General features: G+C 41.3%; 1 protein-coding gene across 1 annotated transcript; it reads left to right on the top strand.

The window, feature by feature from the left end:
- Nucleotides 1-3578: 3578 nt before the first annotated feature.
- Nucleotides 3579-12728, top strand: LOC125229201 (NADH dehydrogenase [ubiquinone] 1 alpha subcomplex subunit 9, mitochondrial). The gene is made up of 7 exons (XM_048133995.1): nt 3579-3731; nt 3891-4084; nt 4956-5179; nt 7696-7899; nt 8506-8667; nt 9513-9699; nt 12454-12728. The coding sequence occupies exons 1-7, from the start codon at nt 3686-3688 to the stop codon at nt 12634-12636; spliced, it is 1200 nt and encodes a 399-aa protein (XP_047989952.1). The 5' UTR covers nt 3579-3685; the 3' UTR covers nt 12637-12728.
- The last annotated feature ends 72 nt before the right edge of the window (nt 12729-12800 follow it).

The raw sequence follows: 12800 nt of genomic DNA, 5'->3' as shown, positions 1-12800 counted from the left end.
AAGTTTATATAACAAAACATCCTTATTTAAACGTGTTCTATATGTAATTATTTTTTAAAACCGGGACTTAATCGCGTATAACTACATATTAAACTGACCTCCAACGTTTCAAGGACGGCGTTGTCCCCGTGGTCTCGGAGAAGACCACGACCACCACGACCACGGGGACAACGCCGTCCTTGAAACGTTGGAGGTCAGTTTAATATGTAGTTATACGCGATTAAGTCCCGGTTTTTAAAAATAATTATGTGTAATAATCGTGAAAGTTTAAATCAGTGTTCTATATGATTTATCAATATTAACATACGTTATATTGGTAAAAAAAATCATCGTAAATTTATTAAGTCTCTGGCGCCTTAGTAAATACTATGGGAAAATTCGCAACTTCGTACTGCTCTAACTCCTAAATAAGTAGGTTTTTCAAACAACTTCATTCTATAAAAGATGCTTATTTTAATGCAATCTTTCATGATTTTAAATTACAAACACTCAAAAATAATAAACACGGGCGCGCCATCTGTCGCAGCTGTGGTGCTTTACTCACACAGAGAACCTCCTATAGAGTGGCAGTCTTGTATATTTGGTTCGCGATACGAGTCACCAGTGTTTGGGGTGCGAGGAGCGGGCGGGGAATGTGTTAAGCGCGCTGTGATTGGCCGTTTCAAGGACGGCGGGCAGTCGCGCCAGATGAAAAGGGACAGAAGTATGACTGTCCCTCTACTGACGCGTAAGTGGCCAATGTAAGTTGACCTATGCCGGCTCTGAATAAATTATAAATATGACTTATTTGTGGAATGTAATGCCGTCTGTTTTTAAATTTGAGCTTCTTGTTACCTTTCCACACCATTTCACACTACAGGTGGACATCTTTAAGGCATCAAAATACCCTTTTCCAATTTTTTTGTACGAAAAACACGCGCTGCTTTCGGGTCTGTTACTTGGTCGATACTGATCGGGCACGGCGAGTGCCCGCGCTTATATCAGTGCAAATACTAGGAAGGCTGGCCACCGCGAGTCGTCTTGTAATAGATGTCTATAGGGGTCTATACCGAGCGCATCGATCAGCCGCTTAGTTCCAACGCGCGCCAATAGATGGCGCTTAAGCTATATTGGAAAACGGGACAATGACGTCATCTTTTTCGTGCATGCTGCCCGTAGTAACGAGTTATTAGACGTTATCACGTCAAAAACGTAGTGTTCGCCGATGACATTGTTCTTGTTGGGGAAAATGCACTTGAGATCCAGAGCAGACTGGGAAAATGGCAAGAAAGACTGGAAAGTGTGGGACTGAAAATCAGTAGAACCAGGGCCGGATTAAGGGTAGAGCGAGTGGAGCGGCCGCTCTAGGCGCCAAATGGTAAGGGGGCGCCAAAATCGAGACTGGAAAAATCCATACAAAAAATTATACGTTGCGTGGGCGCGCACATATCACAAAATGGCGAGAGGAGTCGGAAATGAATCCACCTATTGAAAATGTAGATTTGTAATCAGATTAAGTGAAAAGTTGCACCACATTTCAATTTATAATTCGTATACGAGGTGCGGTCCAAAAGTTTCCGGCCTAACAAAGAAAGGGCTCACAATCTTTACAATTTTATTTTTATTTTTTAATATAGTCTTCCTCTGTCACAACGCACTTTTCAAATCTCTTTATAAGCTTCTCCATCACCTAATAAAAATAATAAAGATTTTTGTCCTCAAAATCGCCTTAAACCGCTCGGGTCACTTCGTCAAACGAAGATTTTTTTTTTTCTACTTCAGTCTACCTTAAGTTTTTAGAACAAATAATAATCACTTGGGGTCACGTCTCGAATATAAGGTAGGTGCCGAATATTTTTGAAAACACATTTCGTCATAGCAACCTTGTAAAATGAAGCAGCGTGAACGGGGAAATTGTCGCGGAGATGCCCTTGTGCCTCTGCTAAGTTTTTAAAGACTATTCTGCATAATCTGCTATCGTAATTGGACAAAAAATATTGCGTAGCATCTGCTATTTACCGTAGTCTACCCTTCTTTTATGTAAATCGTTAGAATTTCGTGACAACCCTAGAATACCGTAGCCTTTATCTTTTTTCGTGCATTTTGTGACAGAGGTTGTTCTAGGCGCCTTTTCACCATGACGTTGTCACTCCATTAATTTTCTTTTGTACAGAGTATCGTCTTACATAACCATGGTTTCATCTACAGTAGCAATTGCATTCAAAAAACTCGCTACGCGGTGTCTATGCTGGTCTCAAGTTTCATGAACTCACGGTTTTTCACTCATCTCGCTGTAAGCACGATAAAAGTTTGGGCACTAACCTAGCACTAAACACCGTAAAAAAACCTATAGCCAACAGACATCTAAAGAAACTATACACCAAAAAAGTGGAATAAATGACGAACACAATGAATTCCATACTTTTTTTAAACTCTTCCGCCATATTTGTCGGGCCGGAGACATTTGGACCGCACCTCCTACATATAGTAGTGTGACTGCTTGAAAAAAGAACAAATCAAAAATATTCAATAAAATAATTTGATTTGTTCCCTAGTTGTACCCCAAAATATATCAAGGACCGCAGCTCTGCACACGATAAAAGGGAATAATTAATTGAGTCAATAGGAAAAAAAATCGCGCTCGCTTCACTCGCGCTTACTATTTATAATTATCTTCTCTTTTACTTAAATTCCGAATCTGCTTTCCTGACTTGGCCACTATAGTGCACCATTTTGCTTGTTATTTCACACGTAACTATACTAGGGTGCGACTACGAAAGTTCAACCATTTGTCCCTTTCGCACTCTGTATGATGAAATCCATAAATTCTGTATTGCGTTAATCTTCAGAATACAAGTTTTTTTTAAGATTATGAATTTTTAAGACTGTCTGTGGGAAGCCTTAATCTTCAAATTACGGCATTACTATGAAAAAATTTTCGCGCTCGCTGCGCTCGCGATTTTTTTTCCTGCGTAGTGAAACTTCTTTCCAAGGGCGCCGAAACTCAAACTCGCTCTACCCTGATCGAGTGCACGGGCCGGCGCTGTACAAGACGATTGTGAGGCCTGTTGTATTGTATGGATCTGAATGCTGGGCGACAAAGGTGGAGGATGAAAGGAGAGTGCACGTAGCGGAAATGAAAATGTTGAGATGGATGTGTGGAGTGACCAGAATGGATCGGATCAGGAATGAGTATATTAGGGGAAGTCTGAAAGTTGCGCCTATAACGGAAAAGATGAGGAGTGGCAGGTTGGCGTGGTTCGGTCATGTAATGAGGAGGGATGAATGTCATATAGGCAAAAGAATGTTGGAGATGAAGGTTGATGGATGGAGAGGGAGGGGTAAACCCAAACAACGCTGGATGGATTGTGTGAAAGAGGATATGAGGAAGAAAGATGTGAGTGTTGAAATGACGAAAGATAGAGGAGAATGGAAGAGGAAGACGTGTTGTACCGACCCCACATAACGTGGGATAAGGGTAGGAGGAAGAAGAAGAGCAATAGTGCAGCAAATCAAAAGTATCAAAACCAAACATCATCCATCGATACTTCTACTTAGTGATTATATTCTCTTTGCTTCTAGCGATTAAAAATTAACCTCGAACGATTTTACAACAGCTGTCATTGAGGTTGACATTTGAAGAGAGGGGCTGCTTTTTATGAAAATCGACGAAATTAGTATTTAATTAACAAATTTTGGCCTTAAAATGGCTTCTGTAGCTTTAACAGGCCACTTTGCAAATAAACTCATACGTAAGTTGATTTCATATATTTTAAAACCATCAAAACAAGCTACTGAACTCTTACATAATTCCTGCTTTTTGATGGATGTAATCAATGGGAACATACAATAAACAAGTAATATTTGCTAGCTTTGTTTACTGACTGTCGATGTTAATTTAACATTTTCAGCCAAAAGCGGGTCCCTGAGTGTTGTTTACATCAAGGCATCGGCGTACAGTACGGACGGGAGGCCTAACCTTGCGGCGTACAAGCGCGGCACAGGCGGCCGCAGCAGCTTCAATGGCATCGTCGCTACCGTCTTCGGCTGCACGGGTTTTGTGGGTCGCTATGTCGTCAATAAATTAGGAAAAATTGGCACACAGGTACTCTTAAAACTAAAGAATCACAAATCATTAAAAACATTAGTTAATGTTATTGCTTAATCAGAGGCATGATTCTCTTAAATTATATTAAAAAGATGGATATGATTTCTGGACAAGAAGTGGACACTAATTATTGTATATTACAGTAATTAATTCAAATTATTCATTTTCTGCTTCTGGATCCTCAATTTTTATGTTTCATTTTCATACATAAAAATTTTTGGCATGGGTGTGTATGGTCTGTGGACTATAATATGTACTGTCTCTTTAAGACTAAAGACTATTTCTACGAGTGAAAGCATGAAGCTAAAAATTAAAAAAAAAAGTAATAACCTAACCACAAAATTCAAATTAAAAAAAAACCCCCGACCGCAACATAGTAGTAGACATTTTCATGAAACATGGCTAAGAACACTCCCAAGTAACTCAGCTTTCAGACAAAAAAAAAACGAAATCTAAATCGGTTCATCCATTTGGGAGCTATGATGCCACAGACAGACACACACACAGACAGACACGTCAAACTTATAATACCACGTCGTTTTTGCGTCGGGGGTTAAAAAGAAGCATTTGTGTTTTCACAACCTCAAATACATTTTAAGAAAATTTCAATGTAAATTTGCACAAAATTAAATCAAAAAAATCACATACAGGATGTAACATTAATGCTGGTGATCCATTTAAGAGCATAACTGGTATCGAATAGCGGTTACGAATACCACTTCCTTTTTTTAAAATAAACACCATGAAAATTAAAGGTACTATAGAAGGTAATGTATAAGCCGTAGGATTTATCTTCGGCAATTATGTTACATAGTGTATATGTATGTAATAATTGATTCTAGCTCAGTCTTAATTTTTGTAATTTCAGATGATCCTACCCTATCGCAGCGATTTCTATGATGCTCAACGTCTCAAAGTTGCTGGTGACCTGGGACAAGTGCTGTTCACCCCCTTTGACATTCGCGATGAAGAGTCCATTGCTAAGGCAGTGCGTCATTCCAATGTTGTTATCAACTTAGTGGGCCGAGACTATGAAACTAAAAACTTCAAATTTAAGGATGTGCATGTAGATGGTGTTCGCCGTTTGGCAAGGTAAGCTTGACACTTTTTATTTAATTACCTTGTGTGTTCATAAGTTTTGAGATGAGAAAAAAACTGACACTATAAAAACTGAAACAATTTATTGTAATATGTCAAACATTAAGGACTATCGATATACAATAAATAATTAATAAATACGTCAATAGCGGCATGCACCTTTCCTATGGGGATTCGTTTCGATTCTCTCACTAGAGTGCGTTTTAGGGACTGAAGGTTCGGATGTGTTTTTCGGCATGCTCTTAGCTCCAACTCTGTCCACAAAGCATAATCCAACGGGTTTAAATCGGGGCTTGACAAAGGCCATTCGTCAGTCCTAATAAAGCTGGGTAAATTGTAGGCTTGTGCCGTTTCGTTCGTTGATCGGAGCGCTCCGATCTCGTTCAGTCGCTCCCACGAACTAGTTCGCTCTTTTAGGTCTTTTGCTCATTTAGTTCAGCCAGACCAGCGACCGTTGCGGTCGGAAAGATCAGAACGAATGGGACCGAGTAGTGTCAAAATGATACGAATAGTCTACAGATAGTAACATTCCGGGCCGAAAGGTTGTAAGTAACCGAAGTTTAATATGAAAACTTGACTTTTTTTGTTGCTCTGCTCTCACTCTCGGTCGGCGCAGTCACACATTCGTTCTCGATCCAAACCGCTCGTGTTCGCCGATCCTGTACTGAACTAAATGAGCAAAGACCGATTCTCAGAGCACGGAAAGATTCAGTTCATTTCGGTCATTGATGGGATTTTATTCCTAACAGTTCATAGTTCGTGAACGACACAAGCCTAGTAAATTGTCTTTTAGCCACTTCTGGGTAGATTTCGCTTTATGAAACGGGGCATAATCTTGTTGGAAAATCCAGTCTTTTCCAGTGAATAAGGTGGTAGATAAGGGTTTTACAACTTTCTCTAGTATGTCATTCAGATAATTTTGTGCCTTGACTTTGACCCCCTGTTGACAGAAATGTAGTGGAGTAACACCTTCATACGAAACGCCCCACCACACCATGACGCTAGCAGGGTGATGGGCACGTTGGACGTTTCGCACGTTAGCCGGGATGTCCTTCGAGCTTTTTGCATAGATTTTGTTATTTTGTCTGTTAAATTTTTCTTCAACTGTAAATAAATAAAAATAGGCCACTCTACAACCATGTTAAAATGACAAGCAGTAAGAGATTTCTTACAATCTGATTTATAACATCACTACGACAGTTTTACAGTGGCCTAGGGTTCCAATTGGTTGACTGTACCTACGTACCGTTCTCCTAGTGTAGCTGGAGACGACTAAATAATATTAATCGACATTGCCCCTTACGATTACGACTGACGTTAGATTTCTATTTGTAGGTTCATTACAATATTACCTATCTAATGCTTTTATGACTTATGACGATAGTAAACGACCGCCTCGAAACCGCATTTCCATACAAATTAAATCTCTTTTCGCCTCTATGTGACATATACAAAGAGGTCGAAGTAAAATGTGTAATCACAGTGCATAGACTGCCATCTCTTGACACAGGCTTAAAACTTTTGAACCTCAGTTTTGACAATTTGGCCCATATTCTTAGCTTGATATGTGTTAAAATATCAAATATTAATATTAGCAGTTAGCACCATCTAGCTGAGTGTACCCCAAAGGTGTAATGCCATCTAGGTATGCCAGTATGGTACTGAGGTACGTTTTTTTCTTAGACTTTATCTGTCTATACGGACTTATATATGTCTTTGCTTATATACATCCACAGCCAATGGATCACAATCGGATCGTTTTTAGAATTGGCTCTGTAAGTATTCGTAGCCTTTATAAAAAGCTATACCTACTGAGCGATGGCAAGCGTAATACTCAGGGTAACGCACCCATGAGATGGCCGGATGCTGTAAGAGGGTGGCTGGAGGCGGCATGTAGCGCGCACCACACATGGCGCATGTCCACACGCTGTGGAAAAGCGACCATGTGCGATCCTCAGCAATGAGGCTCCGAGGAAGAAGTGTAAGGCCGGAGTCATATTGGAGCGTTTTTTATTTCGCCATTTTTATGAAATGACTGTGATATTTTTGAAAAAAAAATGCTATTTCTACTCAGATTCACTAGCTTTTTCAATCATAGTAGTTAGAAATGATCCCATACGATTTTTTCTTGTTTTGTTACCATTTTCCGTACATGTTGTATGGGGTAACAAAAGAGGAAAGTAACAAAAATGTATGGAAATCTGGGACACTTTTTGTCTCCCGGTGAGATTGAAAGTACTCGTGATTCTGACGACAATTGGCCTAAAATTCCCTAAAAAAATCAAAATAAAAAAAATGGCAAAAAAATAAGAAATGCTGATTGGGCTTACAGCGGGGCGGGGCGTGCGGCGTGCATGTCAAACAATTGAAGCTCATACAAGTGTCCTGAGTTGACGCTGCATAGAATGGATGCCTCGTTCTGCCGAACCGAACGCTCCGAGCGCCCACTCAGGCCTTACACGAAGACTGCGATAAAATCTTATTCCAAAAATACAATTTTTATATTCCAGAATCTGCCGCGAGACAGGCGTGGAGCGCTTCATCCACCTGTCGTACCTGAACGCGGCGGAGAACCCGAAGCCGCTGGTGCTCCGCAAGCCGTCCATGTACAAGGTCACCAAGTTCCTGGGCGAGTGCGCCGTGCGCGAGGAGTTCCCCACCGCCACCATCCTCCGCGCCTCCGACATCTACGGCTCCGAGGATAGGTTCATTAGGTAACTTATTTTCACATACTCCGTTTATTTATTTTTTCTACTCCCGAACTGTTATTCGTCATTTACAGGGTCGTGTATAGATTTTTAAAACCCTACATAAAAGTCTATTCCCAGAGCCAGCGCCAGCCGGCTTCCCGCGCAAAATTGAGAACGCATTTTTGGCTCTGTAACCGTGTCAACGCATTGTTACTGCGCGCGTGCGTCGTAAGCCGGTGGGAGATGGCTTTGGGAAGCTGCGCTGGCAGTGCAGAATACAGAAATCAGTGTGAATTTCACGAAAAATTAAACGCCTGTTACATAAAATACTATATCGTAAGATTCATAAGGCTTACATTTCTACTTAGGGTCGGTTGCACCAAACCGTCTGTCTCCGTTAAAGCGTTCGTTAAATTTTATTGTATGGGAAGTTTCATAGACATCTGCTGCATGACGATGATGTGTCTGACAATTAATGTGGTTGATGCGACTGGCCCTTAAATATTTAAAATGGCGGACTTACATTCAATGATGCTTCTAGTGCAATAAACTTCAATTCTTACAGAAATTATGATAAAATCGTACTTAGGAATACAATTTTCTTTCTTGTTTAACGTAAGTCGGTCGCAGGTACTTCGCGGGCCCATGGCGCATCCACGGCACCTTCCTGACACTGTACCGCGCGGGAACGGAGACAGTGAAGGCGCCAGTGTTCGTGTCGGACGTGGCGCAGGGCATCGTCAACGCGGCGCGCGATCCCGACACGCGCTGTCAGGTCTACCAGGCCGTCGGGTGAGCGACTGACTCCTGTTATAGATGGCTTGTTCCTGGCGCTGTACCTCGCTGGTCCACAGCCGGTGAAGGCGCTAGTAATATATACCAGTGGGCAAACCACGAATACTCGTGTCGGACATTGATACGCGTTGCCAGAACTACCAGGCCGTCGGGTGAGCGACTGACTCCTGTCCTACATGGCTTGTTCCTGACGCTATACCGCGCTGGTCCACAGCAGGTGAAGGCGCCAGTAATACCAGTGGCGCAACCCACGAATACTCGTGTCGGACCTTGACACACGTTGCCAGAACTACCAGGCCGTCGGGTGAGCGACTGACTCCTGTCCTACATGGCTTGTTCCTGGCGCTGTACCGCGCTGGTCCACAGCCGGTGAAGGCGCCAGTAATACCAGTGGCGCAACCCACGAATACTTGAGTCGGATCTTGACACGCGTTGCCAGAACTACCAGGCGGTCGGATGAGTGAAATGATTTTTTCCATTGATGCGAATCTATAAATGTTAATCTTTATTAGGACACTAAGTCCTGAGTCGACGCTGCATTGAGTCTACACACGCTCGCCCGCCGAACGATCCGTTTCCACTCAGGCCTCAAACTAACAGCTGTGATAGAGGTGGAAGTTACCACCTTATTACAACGTTTATTTTTCTTAGGCAGATTTTTTGAAAGTGTTGAATGACTACGACATTTCAGTTGAAGAATTGTGTAAATCAGGAATATGCCATATTCCTATAAATAATTTAAGCCAAACAAGCTGAAAGGAATATGAAAGATAGTTTCTTATAATATGACATGATGCGATAACTTTTTAAAAGCATCGATTACATTTTTTAAACTGTTTCAGACCAAAACGCTACCGGCTATCGGACCTCGTGGACTGGTTCTACGGGCTGATGCGTAAAGACGAGAAGTGGGGCTACCGCCGCCTCGACATGAAGTTCGACCCCGTGCTCGGCGTCAAGGTGGCGCTCATCAACCTGCTGTCGCCCGGGTACCCCTTCGGCAACGTCACCTGGGAGGCGATTGAGAAGGTGAGCGAATAAACCATGTTCTAGAACAAACGCACCTACTACTAGGTACTGGGATCATCCACATATTACGTCACACTAAATTTCAGGTTTTTGGACCCCCCCCCCCCCCCCCCCTATGTCACGCTTTTTTGTATCCCTTTAACAGGGATTGTCACATTTAGTATGACCCCCTCCCCCCCCTTACACTGTGACGTAATATATGGATGACGCCCATTACTATAGCGGTAAGTCACAAAAACAACAACGCATCGCGCGCGAGGCATGCCACGACTCTTGCCGCTGTTTGAAATCGCGCGCGGGTTTTACGGGCCTACCCGCGGGAGCGGCGCGCAAACTGTAGCGGGCACCGCCACGACATCACAGCGGCGCGACCGGCCTAGGCGGCTAGGTGGCTCTAGCGATTCCGCGTGAAACAAAAATTTTGTATTTATTATGAGCGTCTTGAAACCGAAACGTTTTTTACTAAAATTGAAATGTACTTTCGCGTATGTAGTATGTAATGCTATCAAACATATTTTTGTATGGTATTTATTCGTATTTACATTAAGTATCATTTAACCTCCTGAGTCCCCACGTACTTGTACAAGTACAAATTAAGGATAGCAGTAAAGGCCTGACATTTCAATGACATATATGAAGTAAAGGCCTAATGTACTTACCAAAGTACAAACTTTTGTTTCCCCATTTACCGGGTAGTTTTTTTACAACGGCAACACTGACACAGACATTCTGTTTCTCTACTCTATGGTCGATTCCGCCATGTTGCCCAGGTAACTGTCAACTGTCAGTGTCACTTTTTCGCAAGATGGCCACACGGTCGGGTCGCCGGGCGGCACGAGGTAAGTTAATCTGTTTATATTAAAGTAATCACTTGTTATTTCTTTTGTTTTTTATATTAATTAGTATATACAAATTGTGAATATTGTACATTAAACAAAATTTTAACGAAAACTGTATGCTTAAGTTGGTTTATGATCAGTCAAAATAATTTGTACTTGACGTCGTACGTTAGGCGTTTGTTACACAAATAACTGTTTAGAATTTATTCTTGTGGTTGTACGTTAGGTCTATAATACAAATGTTTTTTTTTCAGCCTTCAATGAACAACAGATATCGCAACTTAGATAATTCAAATGGTAATATATAAGTATGTTCGTAATTTTGATACATTTTTACTGTTTTTAATTGTGTAATTTTTATACATTGTTACTGTTTTATTAAGAGTTGATAGAAGACTTCTATAATTGTTTAATTGTTTCAAGAGAAGAAGACTGTATATAGTGTAATTCAATAATGTTTTTTACTTAAATGTTGCTTAGAGGAAAAATGTGATTTATTTTTGATACTAATATAAAATTTTCAAACTTTTATGTTGTTTTCATTATACTTTGTATAGGCCTAATGTACTCACAAAAGTACAAAATATTTTCAATAATTTTCTCGTTAGACTGTTGCTGTACACAATAAACATACCATAAAAAATACCAAAAAATATATCACTTTAAAAAATGCCTAAAATCAACAATTGTTTGTCTCGGTCTTAAGCACTATTCTTAGTTTGTACTTGGTACAGTACATTCGGCAGTTATGACTACCAACGTTGGAAAAACACAGGACTCAGGAGGTTAACTAGCCATAAAATAAATGTCCATATTTTCTTGTACAACACGTAATTGACAAATTAAAACATTCTATACACTTTAGAGTCATATTCAACAGTAAAATACATGTTTTTAAATATGACAACGTCCTGGCCGCTCCTAGTCCCTGCCGCCGATTCTAAAAGTACGTGGCGTGACTGGCGTGGCTAGCGCCCGCGCGCGTTTCCCGCGCCGCGCGCCGCCCCGCTGGTCGCCCTAGACCATTGTCGTGGCAAGGCCGTAAAGACGAGAAGCCGCCGCTTCGACATGAATTTCTACCACGTCCTCGGGATCAAGGTGGCGCTCATCAACCTGCTGTCGGGTACCCCTACGGCAACGTCACCTGGGAGACCATTGAGAAGGCGAGCTAATAAAACAACTGTACAATATTCGAGTATACCTGGTTCCTCTGGTATTCAGTGCCCTCTCGCTTATTGAACTGAAGTTTTTGTTTTATAATAGCACTGTACCCAAAAGGGCCTATACCGCGAAAGTATAAACGTTGTATCTCTCTATATTCGCGAGATACAGACGCAGATTTCGATTTCGCGGTAGACAAAATGACGCTACACGCCGCTTCACCACAAACTTACCATAACCTAACCTACCATTAAATGTGTTGCTTAACTTCAAACTCGGGTAAATCCATTCTGCTATAAGGTTGATTATCTTCCAGATAATAAAGTTTATTTTATTTTATACTAGCTTTTGAGCGCGGCTTCGCTCAAGTTAGAAAGAGACAAGTAGCCTATGTCACACTCCATCTTTTCAACTATCTCCACTTAAAAAATCACGACAATTCCTCGCTCCGTTTGGCCGTGAAAGACGGACAAAAACAGACACATACTTTCCCATAATTTATTAGTATGGATAATCAACCATAAGGAAGGATGGATTTACCCAGATTTGAAGTTAATTCTTAGAACAAATTAATTTATCCTCATAGAAAATAATTTTGTGTCCGAATGGCCGAGTGGTTTAGGCATCCATCGCGATAACGGAGGACGCTGGTTCAAATCCAGCTTTGAACACTTGGAGGCCTTAGTCACTTTTTCTTTGTAATATTTATGACATTTATTTCAGTTTATTGTAACTAGCATTTAATTTGCAACAGGAATCCACCACCGACGTTATCGACCCGAACATGCCAACGCTCCTGGACCTCGGAGTGAACCTGACCGAGATGGAAAACCAGGCCCCCTGGGAACTGAAACCTTTCCGCGCCTACCAGTACTACGACGATAAGATCGGAGAGTTCATCAAACCGCCGAACCCGAAAGTATACCAACAATGCTAGGTAATTCCAATAGATCCTACAAATAAATCAAGCCAGGACATCATATTCTTTGTAGTTATATGTTCAAACTTTTAATAAATTATGTTTGTTTTTATTTGACTTTTATTACACTTGTTCACAGGGCCACTTGCAACAACGAAAATGGAGGGTTAACCCACCATTTT

This window comes from Leguminivora glycinivorella, chromosome 8, assembly GCF_023078275.1.
Source record: "Leguminivora glycinivorella isolate SPB_JAAS2020 chromosome 8, LegGlyc_1.1, whole genome shotgun sequence".
NCBI lineage: Eukaryota > Metazoa > Arthropoda > Insecta > Lepidoptera > Tortricidae > Leguminivora > Leguminivora glycinivorella.
Note: the sequence above shows the minus strand (reverse complement) of the source record. Positions and strands in the feature narration are given on the sequence as shown.

Coding starts and splice junctions, on each gene's coding strand:
- LOC125229201 (XM_048133995.1), top strand. CDS start 3,686: ATGGCTTCTGTAGCTTTAACAGGCCACTTTGCAAATAAACTCATAC. Junction 5,180..7,695: donor GGTGTTCGCCGTTTGGCAAG/GTAAGCTTGACA, acceptor TTTATATTCCAG/AATCTGCCGCGAGACAGGCG. Junction 7,900..8,505: donor TCCGAGGATAGGTTCATTAG/GTAACTTATTTT, acceptor AGTCGGTCGCAG/GTACTTCGCGGGCCCATGGC.